Raw genomic sequence first — 15,460 nt, 5'->3', positions numbered from 1 at the left:
GTTAAACGTTTTTTTTCTTCCTTTTGTAATGAGGCTTTTTTTCTTTTCATTTAATAACTGATTGATTTATTGACTTAGCATTTATTGAATTGATTGAATATGTTGTTTTAAACTTTTTAACTTGAGTACCATTTGAATTATGTATGACTTATGCATAACCAAATAAAACAACCTTTAATGGTTCAGTGTTTGTCCTGTAGTCACTGCCAGTTTAAGTTTCACGTTTTAATGTCACATGCACAAGTACAATGAAATACCTTTCTTGCAAGCTCTAACCCCAACAATGCAGTAATCAATAACAATGTAATACTAAAATCAGCAAGGTAGAACAAAAACAAAATATAAAAATAAGAAATAAGAACACAATAAAGTAAGTAAGGATGCTATATAAATGGGCAGTTCCAGTACTATATTTACCATGCGCAGGGATACTGAATCGATAGAGGTAGATCTTTTTTTATTTTTTATTTCACCTTTATTTAACCAGGTAGGCAAGTTGAGAACAAGTTCTCATTTACAATTGCGACCTGGCCAAGATAAAGCAAAGCAGTTCGACAACATACAACAACACAGAGTTACACATGGCGTAAAATAAACATACAGTCAATAATACAGTAGAAAAATAAGTCTATATACAATGTGAGCAAATGAGGTGAGATAAGGGAGGTAAAGGCAAAAAGGCCATGGTGGCAAAGTAAATACAATATAGCAAGTAAAACACTGGAAGATTTGTAGTAGAAGAAAGTGCAAAGTAGAAATAATGGGGTGCAAAGGAGCAAAATAAATAAATAAATAAATACAGTAGGGGAAGAGGTAGTTGTTTGGGCTAAATTATAGATGGGCTATGTACAGGTGCAGTGATCTGTGAGCTGCTCTGACAGCTGGTGCTTAAAGCTAGTGAGGGAGATAAGTGTTTCCAGTTTCAGAGATTTTTGTAGTTCGTTCCAGTCATTGGCAGCAGAGAACTGGAAGGAGAGACGGCCAAAGGAGGAATTGGCTTTGGGGGTGACCAGAGAGATATACCTGCTGGAGCGCGTGCTACAGGTGGGTGCTGCTATGGTGACCAGTGAGTGGAGATAAGGGGGGACTTTACCTAGCAGGGTCTTGTAGATGACCTGGAGCCAGTGGGTTTGGCGACGAGTATGTAGCGAGGGCCAGCCAACGAGAGCGTACAGGTCGCAGTGGTGGGTAGTATATGGGGCTTTGGTGACAAAACGGATGGCACTGTGATTGACTGCATCCAATTTGCTGAGTAGTGTTGGAGGCTATTTTGTAAATGACATCGCCGAAGTCGAGGATCGGTAGGATAGTCAGTTTTACGAGGGTATGTTTGGCAGCATGAGTGAAGGATGCTTTGTTGCGAAATAGGAATCCGATTCTAGATTTAATTTTGGATTGGAGATGCTTAATGTGAGTCTGGAAGGAGAGTTTACAGTCTAACCAGACACCTAGGTATTTGTAGTTGTCCACATATTCTAAGTCAGAACCGTCCAGAGTAGTGATGCTGGACGGGTGGGTAGGTGTGGGCAGCGATCGGTTGAAGAGCATGCATTTAGATTTGCTTGCATTTAAGAGCAGTTGGAGGCCACGGAAGTAGAGTTGTATGGCATTGAAGCTCGTCTGGAGGTTTGTTAACACAGTGTCCAAAGAAGGGCCAGATGTATACAGAATGGTGTCGTCTGCATAGAGGTGGATCAGAGAATCACCAGCAGCAAGAGCGACATCATTGATGTATACAGAGAAAAGAGTCGGCCCGAGGATTGAACCCTGTGGCACCCCCATAGAGACTGCCAGAGGTCCGGACAACAGGCCCTCCGATTTGACACACTGAACTTTGTCAGAGAAGTAGTTGGTGAACCAGGCAGTCATTTGAGAAACCAAGGCTGTTGAGTCTGCCGATAAGAATGTGGTGATTGACAGTCGAAAGCCTTGGCCAGGTCGCTGAATACAGCTGCACAGTATTGTTTCTTATCGATGGCGGTTATGATATCATTTAGGACCTTGAGCATGGCTGAGGTGCACCCATGACCAGCTTGGAAACCAGATTGCATAGCGGACCGGTGGCCCCACACATCGACTCTGTACTGCTACCCCCTGTATAAAGCCTCGCTCTTGCTGTTGTTATTTTACTGCTGCTTTTTAATTATTTGTAACTTTAATTTTTTTTTACTTATCTATTTTTCTTAACACGTTTTTCTTCTTAACTTCTTAAAGCATTGTTGGTTAAGGGCTTGTAAGTAAGCATTTCACTGTAAGGTCTACACCTGTTGTATTTGGCGCACGTGACAAATAACATTTGATTTGAATTGAGTTTAACTGATATGTGGTAGTAGTGCCCTATCAATTGAATGTATATAGAGGACAGATCAGAGTGATAGCGGGTGTTAAACCTTTAATGGGTAAATATTAAGCATGTCCTGTATTTTGATCAAATTTGGTCATGCTTGGAGGCAGAGGTCATTAGGATCATATCCAGCAGTATGCTTTGCAAGTGTTAATTTTTACATTTCAATTTCAGTCCTTTAGCAGATGCAACTATCCAGAGTTATTTAGTCAGTGTATTAAACTAAGGTAAATGAGATCTAAACTGGGTGGTTAGAGTCCTGGATGCTGATTGGCTGAAAGCCGTGGTATCAGACCGCATACCACGGGTATGACAAAATATTTATTTTTACTGTTCTAATTACGCCTGAAAACAGTTTATAATAGCAATAAGGCACCTCTAGGTTTGTGATACAATATAGCCAATATACCACAGCTAATATCAGAACTCAGGATAAGACTCAGATGCAGACAGCTAGAGTCACAGATGTTTATTGACCCAAACAGGGGGCAGGATTAAGACAGGTCAAAGGCAGGCAGAGGCCCATAATCCAGGGCAGAGTCAATAAGGTACAGAACAGCAGGCAGGCTCGGGGTCGGGACAGGCAGAGGTTCGTAAACGGGTCAGAGTCAGGCAGGTACAGAACGGCAGGCAGGCTTGGGGTCAGGGCAGGCAGAATGGTCAGAACCGGGGAAACAGAACTTGAGAAAGCAGGGAGACGGGTAAACACGCTGGTAAGACCAGGCAAACAGAGAACACAGGTATAAATACACTGGGGATAATGAGGAAGATGAGCAACACCTGGAGGGGGGTGGAGACAAGCACAAAGACAGGTGAAACAGATCAGGGTGTGACAACTAAGGGCACTATGCATTGTGTTGTGATTAAGAACAACCCTTAGCTGTGGTATATTGGCCATATAGCACATCCCCTTGTGCCTTATTGCTTAAATATACCACAGTCATAGCAAATAAAAAGATTGCTACCGTTACCGAGAATGTTTTAGTTAAGTGGGCTACTTGCAAGTATATATTTGTATTAGAAAATACAAAATACTTGTATTCTAATTAAACTCTTACAAAATATGCTACATGAATTATAGTTCAGGCCAATGAAATGCAAATTACAAAATAGGTATTGAAGATATAAAAAATATCAAATAAATGTAACATAAATACTGCCTGTTGTTGGCACTAGCTACCTACACTGTAAATATGTAACAGTTTACTAACCACTGTGGTTCTAGTAATGCACTGTACCTTCTAGAAATACAGCATGTTACTGTAGTCAGCTGTTCCAGTAATATGCTGTAAATGTATGTTACAGTAAAGGTCCTGTATATCTAACGTGATTTACTGGCTACTGTGCTGCCAGTAATTTACTGTAAAAATTCCAGGACATTTTTTACAGTGTGGGTTCGCTGTTGAAAGTGAAGCTGCGAAAATGAAGAAGGAAAGTGGTTGGGGAGCGGTTTAGGAGTGGTTCGGGTTCAAAGATTGACACGAATATTCCATGGTGAGAAGAGATGCTGTTTTTTTAGGAGTCACTTCCCAAACATATTAAAGGTGCTGAACAGTCATTATGAAAAGTACTTGTTCTCTCATGTCTACCAGGAAGTTTGAAAAGACAGGCTGAGTGGGCGGGGAGCTTATATTCATGAGCTCGTCTTGACTGACATGAGCTTACCTTATTTGTTACGAGTTATTTACCTCTAATTCCTTCTACCAGTATTATTATATATATATATATATTTTTAACCTTTATTTTACTAGGCAAGTCAGTTAAGAGCAAATTCTTATTTACAATGACGGCCTATACTGTCACCATCATCCTATGCTGTTTATTTTCTTTATAGCGTCTATAATCAATTTGGAGATGTTATGAACAACAAAAACAACCTATTCTAATGTATTTTAGAATATCTAATGAGGGAATTACATTTAAATTGATGAAAGGTTTATTTTGAGTGTTTTTATAGCAGAAGAGATCCCTGTCCCACTACCCAAACACCACTAAAGTGAAGTGGGTCAGTACTATAAATTAGATTTTCACAAAATATAAATGCTGTTTACATGAATGGTTATTATATTTCAAAACACTCCAAATAACTATTAATTTTAACATCAAAAGCTAGATTGTTGAATTATTAAATCAAATGTTATTGGTTGCATGCACATACAGTGGCAAGAAAAAGTATGTGAACCCTTTGGAAATACCTGGATTTCTGCAGAAGTTTTACATTAAATTTGATCTGATCTTCATCTAGGCCACAGCAATAGAGAAACACAGTCTGCTTAATAAACTAATAACACACAAACAATTAGACATTTTCATATCTTTACTGAACACACCGTGTAAACATTCACAGTGCAGGGTGGAAAAAGTATGTGAACCCTTGGATTAATAACTGGTTGACCCTCCTTTTGGCAGCAATAACCTCAACCAAACGTTTTCTGTAGTTGCAGATCAGACCTGCACAACGGTCAAGAGGAATTTTGGACCATTCCTCTTTACAAAACTGTTTCAGTTCAACAATATATTATGGGGTATTGTGTGTAGATTGATGAGAAAGGTTTTTTGTAATCATTTTTAGAATCAGGCTGTAACGTAACAAAATGTGGAAAAAGTCAAGGGGTCTGAAAACTTTCCGAATGCACTGTATGGATAGAATATGTAGTATATCTGAAGAATATTATATGTACAGAAATAGTTAAATAGGATGGCCTTGACTAGAATACAGTATATACATGTGAAGTGGGTTAAACAGTATGTAAACATTATTAAAGTGACCAGTGATTCCATGTCTATGTACATAGGGCAGCAGCCTCTATTGTGCATGGTAAAGTAACCAGTTTGTATCCGGCTAGTGACAGTGACTAAGTTCATTGACCGAATGACAGCCTTATCATTCAAATGCATTGTTTCATATGTGCTGTGGTTTTTGATGGGGGTCACCTTGATGGGGTCACCTTTTTTTGAGTGTTAGTTAACTTCCAAAATACGGATCAAACCTGAGTGTGTTTTGTGATATTTTATTTGTATTGCCAGAAATAAACTATTTTTTGTATTCTTCCATGCAACCCTTTTTAAATTTCCTTGATGATAGGTCCTGCACCAAATGACTGATGTATTATAATAATTGATTATGCTTATGCTGTATTAATAGAAGGGGAAGGTTATAAGACCCTCCCCCACTACATTTATAGGGTCCTGGACCACAGATTAGCAACATATGCATTATGAGGTTTAATACTGTTCCACAGTTCTTTTCTAGTCTCTGCCTCTTATAGAAACGGTCTGAGCAGATGTGTGAGGCATTGCAGTCAAAACAGGGTGTCTGTGAGAAAGCACCTCAAGGCTGAAAGAGATACATAGACACAGAACCCTGCAGGTGAGTAAATAGATGAGACAAGTCAGACATACCACTGTAAGCCACACGGGAATGGAAAATTACTGCTGAGCCATTAGAAAACACTGGACTATTGTTTTCTCCTGCACGTTTGTATAACTGTATATGTATGGGCTTGGTCTCATGAGTAGAAGGTGTTGACATAGGCAGTTACATCACTAGGGGTTGACTGCAAGCATATTAAAGCAACTTTGACCTGTTTTATTTTGCAGAACTTACTCTGAAACATACGCGCCATTGTCAACTTCTGTCTGCAATTGCATTAATAAAGGTTTAATTGATTTACTTAAAGAAGATATTGTCTGATTGCTGATTTCACCAGTAAGCCAATGATTGACAAGGAACAAGGAACCTACCACAACATTTTCCATCTAAGATCCCTGACCACACACACAACAATGATGTCACACGAATCAAAACCGTTTTTCATGCAGAGAACACATTCAGCAACATCCCACATAACATTTGTTGTGATTGGGTAAAAAATAAACATAGTACAGTACACTCAAAGACAAAAGTCCCACTAATGATGACTTCACCCTACACTACCTCTTTGCAATGCCTTTGTAAACATTCCTATTCCATTTTACTAACAGGCACCAGAAGGTGACAAGACTGTGGCTATTGGTGCATTCAAGACAACTGAGAACCAATCATTGTGGTGTTTTTTGTTGGATTGACCCATGCGAACATGACCAAAGGCAGGTTGGAACGGGAACCAACATTGCCACAATTCTAAAGCTATAATGCCTCCAACTAGCCTGGTGATGGCTAAGCGTTGGGGAGAAGCAAATATAGAACATTTGAAGGCGACTTCATAAAAAAAACAGCATTACCTTTGATTACATGGTTTATGTAAAGTTCATGCAGTCGACATGTATTTTTTTTTCTCCCCATAATGCAACACACTTTGAAAGGCGGTGACCAATGAAAATGACTCAAGTAAAAGTGAAAGTCACACAGTAAAATACTACTTGATTAAAGTCTAAAAGTATTTGGTTTCAAGTATCAAAAGTAAATGTAATTACTAAAATATACTTAAGTATCAAAAGTACAATTATAAATACATTACAATTCCTTATATTAAGCAAACCAGAGGGCACAGTTTCTTTATTGTTATTTTTTTATTTAAGGATAGGCAGGGGCACACTCCAACACTCAGACATCAGTTACAAACAAAGCATTTGTGTTTAGTGAGTCTACCAGATCAGAGGCTGTAGATGAGCAGGGATGTTCTCTTGATGAGTGTGTGAATTGAACCATTTTCCTGTCCTGCTAAGCATCCAAAATAGAACTAGTACTTTTGGGTGTCAGGGAAAATGTATGGAGTAAAAAATACTTAATTGTCTTTAGGAATGTAGTGAAGTAAAAGTACAAGTTGTCAAAAATATAAATAGTAAAGTACAGACACCCAAAAAACGACTTAATTAGTACTTTCAAGTATTTTAACTTAAGTACTTTACACCACAGCCTCACAGGCAGAGTCAAGACATGGTGCTGATTGAGTGAGCTGGACATCAGCTGAGGGCCAAGTGTGACTAGCACTCTGATGGAGGTGTGACTGCAGGAGTGGCAGTGCTCAACAATCGACTCCTCGTCTGACCTACACTGCCCTCTGTCACATTACTAGTGGAACTGCACAGGAGGACAGCTGGAGAAACGTCTAAGCCCCCTGACCACAGAGAAAATAGTTGCTCATTATCTTTTGAGGATTTTTCTTTTAGACTTTTACCCGGTTTTTCCTGTAAAATCAAATGTGTGTTCTTGTAGCTTATGGAGATCAGGAACGAGCCTGACGGAGGAAGAGAAGCTGTGTGCGGACACTGAGGTCTTACTGTCGCAAAAGATTTGAATCACTGCTCGGATAGACTTAAACAGAGACAAGAAATTCATGTAAAACAGAAAATTCATGTAAAACAGAGAACTATCATTATTTCAGACCACAAAGTGTGTAGTATTCTAGATATTGTACAATCAAATTGAAAAAGTGATTCCATCATGAAATAATAGAACAATTGCAGGTTGCGGACATGACAGTAATAAATATGAACAGCACTGCATTACCAAAGCTGGTATCACGTGCCGCATTTCCATTGAGGATTTATCCCAGTGTTTTACCCAAAAGGCTCAGACTTTTCTGTTTCATCTACACGGACCGGCACCCATGTTTCGCTGGGCCATGGTTCCAGCGGACTTTGTGCCAAGGCAAGACCCTGAATACTTTTAACCTTTCATTTACACAACATTGACGGACTGTGAACTTTAACACCTCACAAAGCAACAGTCTTGAATGATGCAGAGGTTGTTGATTCTGCTCTCCCCAAGTCTTTAATGATACAGAGGTTGTTGATTCTGCTCTCCCCAAGTCTTTAATGATACAGAGGTTGTTGATTCTGCTCTCCCCAAGTCTTTAATGATACAGAGGTTGTTGATTCTGCTCTCCCCAAGTCTTTAATGATACAGAGGTTGTTGATTCTGCTCTCCCCAAGTCTTTAATGATACAGAGGTTGTTGATTCTGCTCTCCCCAAGTCTTTAATGATACAGAGGTTGTTGATTCTGCTCTCCCCAAGTCTTTAATGATACAGAGGTTGTTGATTCTGCTCTCCCCAAGTCTTTAATGATACAGAGGTTGTTGATTCTGCTCTCCCCAAGTCTTTAATGATACAGAGGTTGTTGATTCTGCTCTCCCCAAGTCTTTAATGATACAGAGGTTGTTGATTCTGCTCTCCCCAAGTCTTTAATGATACAGAGGTTGTTGATTCTGCTCTCCCCAAGTCTTTAATGTCAAACTCCTGATGGAAAAACAGTAACACTAGAGCTTACACATCAACATAAAACACTGGCGGGAAAAGTCTCAATGGAAAAGCACCGTTAGTAGACGATACAACTCTCTGGTGTTATCATGGAAACAGTCTAATAGCTCCCCAAAGCAACACTGACCCGCTGTGACAGGGTGGTGTTAGCTCACTCTGTGAATGTGGATCACAATAAGTAGGCATAGACTCTTAAAAACATCCCTCTCCCCTCCCTCCCCTCTCCCTCGCCCTCTCACTCTCCCTCTCCTCTCCATCTCCCCCACCCTCTCCTCTCTCTCTCCCCTCCCCCTCCCCCCTCTCTCTCTTCTTCTCCCCTCCCTCTCTCTCCCTCTCCCCCTCTCTTTTCCCTCTCCCCTCCCTCTCCCCTCTCCCCTCCCTCTCCTCTCCCTCTCCCCTCCCCTCCCTCTCCCTCTCCTCTCCCTCTCCCCTCCCTCTCCTCTTCCTCTCCCTCTCCTCTCCTCTCCTCTCTCCTCTCCTCTCCTCTCCTCTCCTCTCCTCTCCTCTCCTCTCCTCTCCTCTCCTCTCCTCTCTCCTCTCCTCTCCTCTCCTCTCCTCTCCTCTCCCTCTCCTCTCCTCTCCTCTCCTCTCCTCTCCTCTCCTCTCCTCTCCTCTCCTCTCCTCTCCTCTTACAAACCTCTCCCCAACTCTCCTATTCCCCCTCCCTCTCCCCCTCCCTCTCCTCTCCCTCTCCCTCTCCCTCTCCCTCTCCCTCTCCTCTCCCTCTCCTCCTCCCTCTCCTCTCCCTCTCCCACTCCCTCTTTCCTTCCTCTCCCCCCCCTCCTATCCCCCTCCCCCTCCCTCTCCTCTCCCTTCTCCTCTTGGGGCAGTTTGAGACAAAGCCTTGTAGAGGGCTGGATTGGGGTCAGGATGGTGTGCGAGGGGGCCAGAGGGTTATTTTGGGAGGATCTATCAGCATCCCTGGCTGGAGCTGCAGAGTGTCATGACACGTGTGGTGGATATAAAACACACACACACACACTTCCAGCCGACACAGCATTCCACTATTAGCAGACGGAAACCAGTCCCCCTCCCCATCTCTCTCTCTCTCTCTCTCTCTCTCTCTCTCTCTCTCTCTCTTTCTACCCCCTTCCCTCTCAATCCCCCCCCCTCTGGGTGGAGTAAGTGGGCTGGGTCACAGAGGAAGCATGTCAGACCAGTGAGACATACACATACACATACACAGAGCAGTTGGAAGAAGCAGAGAGACATACACTCCGTGTGCAGTGTGATTCAGCGTGTGTGTGTTACTGAGTAGTGATGGTAGCAGAGGAGGTGGTGGTCACTCTCTCAGGAGGGGCTCCATGGGGCTTCAGACTGCAAGGAGGAGCAGAGCACCAAACACCACTGCAGGTGGCCAAGGTACAACGTGTGTGTGTGTGTGTGTGTGTGTGTGTGTGTGTGTGTGTGTGTGTGTGTGTGTGTGTGTGTGTGTGTGTGTGTGTGTGTGTGTGTGTGTGTAATATAGAGTGGGGTATGGGAAGATCGTGGAGTAACAATTGCAGGAACAGCTGTTGTATATAAATGGTGGTGTGTTCTCTCCATGTTGTATGCTACCTGCCTGCTGTCGCTTCGGCCAGGTGGGTGCTAAACATTGGTAGAAGCCATTGGTAGAAGCCGGCAAGTTACCCCCTCTCCCCAAGCAATGTAGAACATTTGAGCAGCTGGACAAGTTCTGTAATGCGTTATTATTATAATCATTAATTAGTGGTCGCTGAGTAACCTTTCCTCAAAACCAGAGTTCTGTTGTCATGGTGATTGGGTTTTAGGGTCTGTGGGTCATGGGCTGATCCTAATGGACACATGATCTGTGACCTTCTTGGTGTTCATGTGTGTTTCATCTCTGTGTTTTAATGTGTGTGTGTGTGTTTGTGATAGGAATTATTACAGTATGTTGTCTCTCTCAGTGTAGTTAAGACAAGATTATACCACTCTAAAAGCAGAGGAATTGACGGCATGTTCTAAGTGGACACACACACACAAACACACATACGCACGAGCGCACACACCCACACTCACAGAAACACGTTGGTGTTGACGTGGCAGAATGCATTTAATCTAATCAGAAAAGATATTGTAGAAATCTGGGCTGCATGTAGGGCTTCCGTGTGGCACAGCGGTCTAAGGCACTGCATCTCAGTGCTAGAAGTGTCACTACAGTCCCTGGTTCGATTCCACGCTGTATCCCAACCGGCCTTGATAGGAAGTCCCGTAAGGCGGTGCACAATTGGCCCAGCGTCCTTAGAGTTTGGCCAGGGTAGGCCATCATTGTAAATAAGAAATCTCAGGGCTGATGGATAAATGTTGTTGCCATCAAGATTATCCTTTGTGGCTCAGTTGCATGTGCTTGTGACACCAGGGTAGTGAGCTTGATTCCCAGGACCACATATACGTAAAATGCATGCATGACTGTAAGTAGCTTTGGAAAAAGCATCGGCTAAATGGCATATATTATATTATGGCTGAGATACCTGTGAACCTTTTAACCCCTAAACTGCTCTGCAGCTGACACTGAACTACCAGTCCGTCGCATGTGTGCTATTCTATTCTATTCTATTCTATTCTATTCTATTCTACTCTACTATATTCTATTTTCTTCTATTCTCTTCTATTATATTCTCTTCTATTTTCTTCTCTTCTATTCGCTTCTCTTCTCTTCGATTCTATTCTCTTCTATTCTCTTCTCTTCTCTTCTCTTCTATGCTCTTCTACTCTATTATCTTCTATTCTCTTCTATTCTATTCTCTTATACTCTATTCTCTTCTACTCTATTCTCTTCTATTCTCTTCTATTATATTCACTTCTCTTCTCTTCTATTCTCTTCTATTTTCTTCTATTATATACTCTTCTATTCTATTGTCTTTTACTCTATCCACTTCGATTCTCTTCTATTCTCTTCTATTCTATTCTCTTCTATTCTCTTCTATTAAATTCTATTCTATTCTATTCTCTTCTACTCTATCCTCTTCTATTCTCTTCTACTCTATCCTCTTCTCTTCTATTGTATTCTCTTCTATTCTATTCTCTTCTACTCTATCCTTTTCTCTTCTATTCTCTTCTATTATATTCTCTTCTATTATATTCTCTTCTATTCTATTCTATCCTCTTCTCTTCTATTCTCTTCTATTCTATTCTAGTCTCTTCTATTCTATTCTATTCTCTTCTATTCTAGTCTCTTTAATTCCATTCTATGAACCAGGAGTGGCCAAACCTCCTCATACAGGTAATGCAGGATTTTGCTCCATAACACCTTTCAGCTTAACAAGGTCCTGATAAGGAGCTAATAAGTAAACTACATTAATGTGTGATAGATTAGGTGAACGCCTGCAGGAGGGCAGTGCTCCAGGAGGGCAGCGCTCCAGGAGGGTTGGTCACCCCTGGGGTAGTAACTGAGTGAGAAGACTATAACACAAAGGCCCTCCACCGATATAACTGTTCTATCGCCATTGCCAGACAGTCACCTCTCCTTTTATCTGTAGTTACTGTGTGTGTGTGTGTGTGTGTGTGTGTGTGTGTGTGTGTGTGTGTGTGTGTGCGTGCGTGTGTTTAACTATACTTGTGGGGACCAGAAGTGTTGTTAGTCCCCACAAGGTCAAATGCTATTTCTAGGGGGTTTAGGGTTAAGGTTAGAATTAGGGAAAGAGGATACCTAGTCAGTAGTACAACTGAAATGTTTCTTCCACATTTAACCAAACTCCTCTGAATCACAGAGGTGCAGGGGGCTGCCATAATCCACATCCACGTCTTCGGTGCCCAGGGTACAGTGGGTTAACTGCCTTGCTCAGGGGCGAATGACAGATTTTTACCTTGTCAGCTCAGGGATTCAATCCAGCAACCTTTCAGTTACTGGCCCAACGCTCTAACCACTAGGCTAACTTCCCCTAAGGTTTTCAGGTTAAGGTTAGGGTTAAGGTTATGGTTAATGTTAGGGTTAGGACTAGGGTAAGGGCATGGGTTAGGGTTAGGTTTAGGGTTAGGGGTTAGAAAAAATAGTATTTTGAATGGGACTGAATTGTGTGTCCCCACAAGGTTAGTTGTACAAGACCGTGTGGGTGTGTGTGTGTGTGAGAGAGAGAGAGGCCATTTTTCCATGGCCTGCTCCAGCTCCTCTTAAATGAGCTATTCTGATCCTGCGGACCTCTCTACTCCCAGCTGGGCTTATCTGAGGCATGTCTGCCCTCCACATAATCACACACACAGTCTCTGGTGCCGACCGGTAGAGGGGAAAAGCGGCGGGTAATGTTCATGCTAATGCTAACCAGGCTAATTTGACCTAACAGGTACATATTACTCACCATATAAAGTGTGTAAAAGGCTACATCCCTGGTAAGCTGCTCTGACTGTGGGTTTGTCTAGGAATGTGGCTGGTTCTCCAGCTGAGGTTTATTTTGGGGTGTATGGGCAACACATGGTGAATGTGAGGCATGCCCTCTGCCCACTGTGTGTATGGGGGGAGGCAGCTGTCAAATCCCCCCCCCCCCCACTGCGTCTTCCCACAGTGGCTGGGCATGTGTGTGTGTCTCAGTGGGGTAAGGGCGGCTTAATGTCTGTGAGGTAGCAGATTATGTGTTCTCTCGACAGGGGACCTACATTTGAAGAACAAACCGTGTTTGTGTGTGGTTGGTTTGAGAGTGTTATATTTGAGATGTTCTATGTGTCATCTGTCCACTGTTCTTTCTTTCTTTCTTTCTCTCACGCTCTCTCTTTCTCTCTCCCCCTATATATCTCTTCACCCCCTCTCTCCATCCTGCCTATTTCTCTCTCTCCCCCTTTCTCTCCACCCTCCCCTCTCTCTCCCCCTTTATATCTCTTCACCCCCACTCTCCATCCCGCCTATTTCTCTCTCTCTCCCCCTTTCTCTTCACCCCCTCTCTCTATCCTCCCATTTTTTCTCTCTCTCTCTCTCTCTCTCTCTCTCTCTCTCTCACTCTCTCTCTCTCTCTCTCTCTCTCTCTCTCTCCCCCTTTCTCTTCACCCCCTCTCTCTATCCTCCCATTTCTCTCTCTCTCTCTCTCTCTCTCTCTCTCTCTCTCTCTCTCTCTCTCTCTCTCTCTCTCTCTCTCTCTCTCTCCCACCTATCTCTCATGCTTTCTGAGAGACCCATGTATGTATAGGGCTTTGCTTCCACCCCTCCACCCTATTGAGTGATGGATAACTTCATGACATCATTGCCTAGTTTGTACCGCTCTTCAGACTCCCCCCTCCCCTCCATAGCCCTGGAGAGATGATGTCCTCATAACATCAATAGAAACTTGCGCTGGTCTTTCCCTACTAGCACTGACTTTGCTGATAGCTACTTTATTGAGGGAAAATTTACTAACTATTATTGTGATATGTTGTTGTCTCACCTAGCTATCTTAAGATGAATGCACCAACTGTAAGTTGCTCTGGATAAGAGCGTCTGCTAAATGACTCAAATGGAAAACATTTAAACCTCAGAAGTGAGTTGTTCAGCTTTTGTCTCCCCCTAGTGGCTCTATGACACTTCTCCCCACCTCTCAGGGCTCTGAAGGGATCTGGGATTCCATGCTGCTGCATTGAGGCTGTGTGTGTGTATGTTATTGTGTGTGCTGTGTGTTGTAGGTGCGACGGCGTAGTAAGGCATGCAGGGCCGACCTGAGGGAGGAGGATGAGTTGGTTGCCATCGGCGACCATGTGTGTGCAGAGCTCAACCACGCTCAGGCAATGATGCTCATCGACTCCCATCGACACACTCTCAGCCTCAGGGTCAAGAGGTCAGAGCATACAGGCATACACTCAACCTCAGGGTCAAGAGGTCAGAGCATACAGGCATACACTCAACCTCAGGGTCAAGAGGTCAGAGCATACAGGCATACACTCAACCTCAGGGTCAAGAGGTCAGAGCATACAGGCATACACTCAACCTCAGGGTCAAGAGGTCAGAGCATACAGGCATACACTCAACCTCAGGGTCAAGAGGTCAGAGCATACAGGCATACACTCAACCTCAGGGTCAAGAGGTCAGAGCATACAGGCATACACTCAACCTCAGGGTCAAGAGGTCAGAGCATACAGGCATACACTCAACCTCAGGGTCAAGAGGTCAGAGCATACAGACATACACTCAACCTCAGGGTCAAGAGGTCAGAGCATACAGACACACTCTCAACCTCAGGGTCAAGAGGTCAGAGCATACAGGCATACACACCAGTGCAATTCTACACAATGTCCTGCAATGTCCTGCAATCCTACACATTTTGCCATGTCTTATGCCTTGTTCTTATGCTATCTGAGTAAATCAAACATTATAACAAAGTCAATCGAGGCCCAAAGCCATGACATTTTTGCAATGTTTGATTCTCCCTAACTGCCTAGTTTTTAGTGATTGTTAGTTTCTCCATTATAAATCCTACATACTTTACATCTGGTTTTAGTCATTTTAGTTTACACTGAAAACGTTTTACCATCCGGCAAATTACCTCCCCCATCCAAAATGTTTATTTTCTTTTTCCATTTCAGTAGTGGCAGAGGTTTTTTTTTCAGTGGCGGCCACGATTTAGTCCCGGCAGTGTGCCACTGCTAAATGCATTTAGGGGATACACTGTACACATACACTAGACCTATACAAGTAGACAGTAGAATAAGCAACGCAGACACACACGTACACACACAGCCTGGCTATCTCATTCTCTTTCTGCCTCCAGGTCTGGGTTCCACTCTGTGGTCCTGCCGGGTCGGATACACACAGCCTGGCTATCTCATTCTCTTTCTGCCTCCAGGTCTGGGTTCCACTCTGTGGTCCTGCCGGGTCGGATACACACAGCCACACACACTGACGGGCCGGCCTGCTTCACCCTCACCTCCCCCCCTGACAGTGAGGCCTATTATGGAGAGACGGACAGCGATGCGGACACACACACACACATACACCGCCGCCAGCGACACACACCTCC

The 15,460-nt window shown here is 43.1% G+C and overlaps 1 protein-coding gene across 1 annotated transcript in view; it reads left to right on the top strand.

Annotated features, from left to right (window-relative positions):
• The first annotated feature begins 9,654 nt into the window (after positions 1-9,654).
• Positions 9,655-15,460, top strand: part of LOC106578927 (synaptopodin 2-like protein) — a 13,844-nt gene continuing 8,038 nt past the window's right edge. Inside the window, exons 1-3 of the mRNA XM_045702387.1 lie at positions 9,655-9,908; positions 14,130-14,281; positions 15,287-15,460. The exon at positions 15,287-15,460 is cut by the window's right edge and continues 57 nt beyond it. Of these exons, the coding sequence (XP_045558343.1) occupies positions 9,807-9,908; positions 14,130-14,281; positions 15,287-15,460 (428 nt within the window). The 5' untranslated portion in view covers positions 9,655-9,806. The remainder of the gene's footprint in view (positions 9,909-14,129; positions 14,282-15,286) is intronic.

The sequence above is a fragment of the Salmo salar genome, chromosome ssa19, assembly GCF_905237065.1.
Source record: "Salmo salar chromosome ssa19, Ssal_v3.1, whole genome shotgun sequence".
Taxonomy (NCBI): domain Eukaryota; kingdom Metazoa; phylum Chordata; class Actinopteri; order Salmoniformes; family Salmonidae; genus Salmo; species Salmo salar.
Note: the sequence above shows the minus strand (reverse complement) of the source record. Positions and strands in the feature narration are given on the sequence as shown.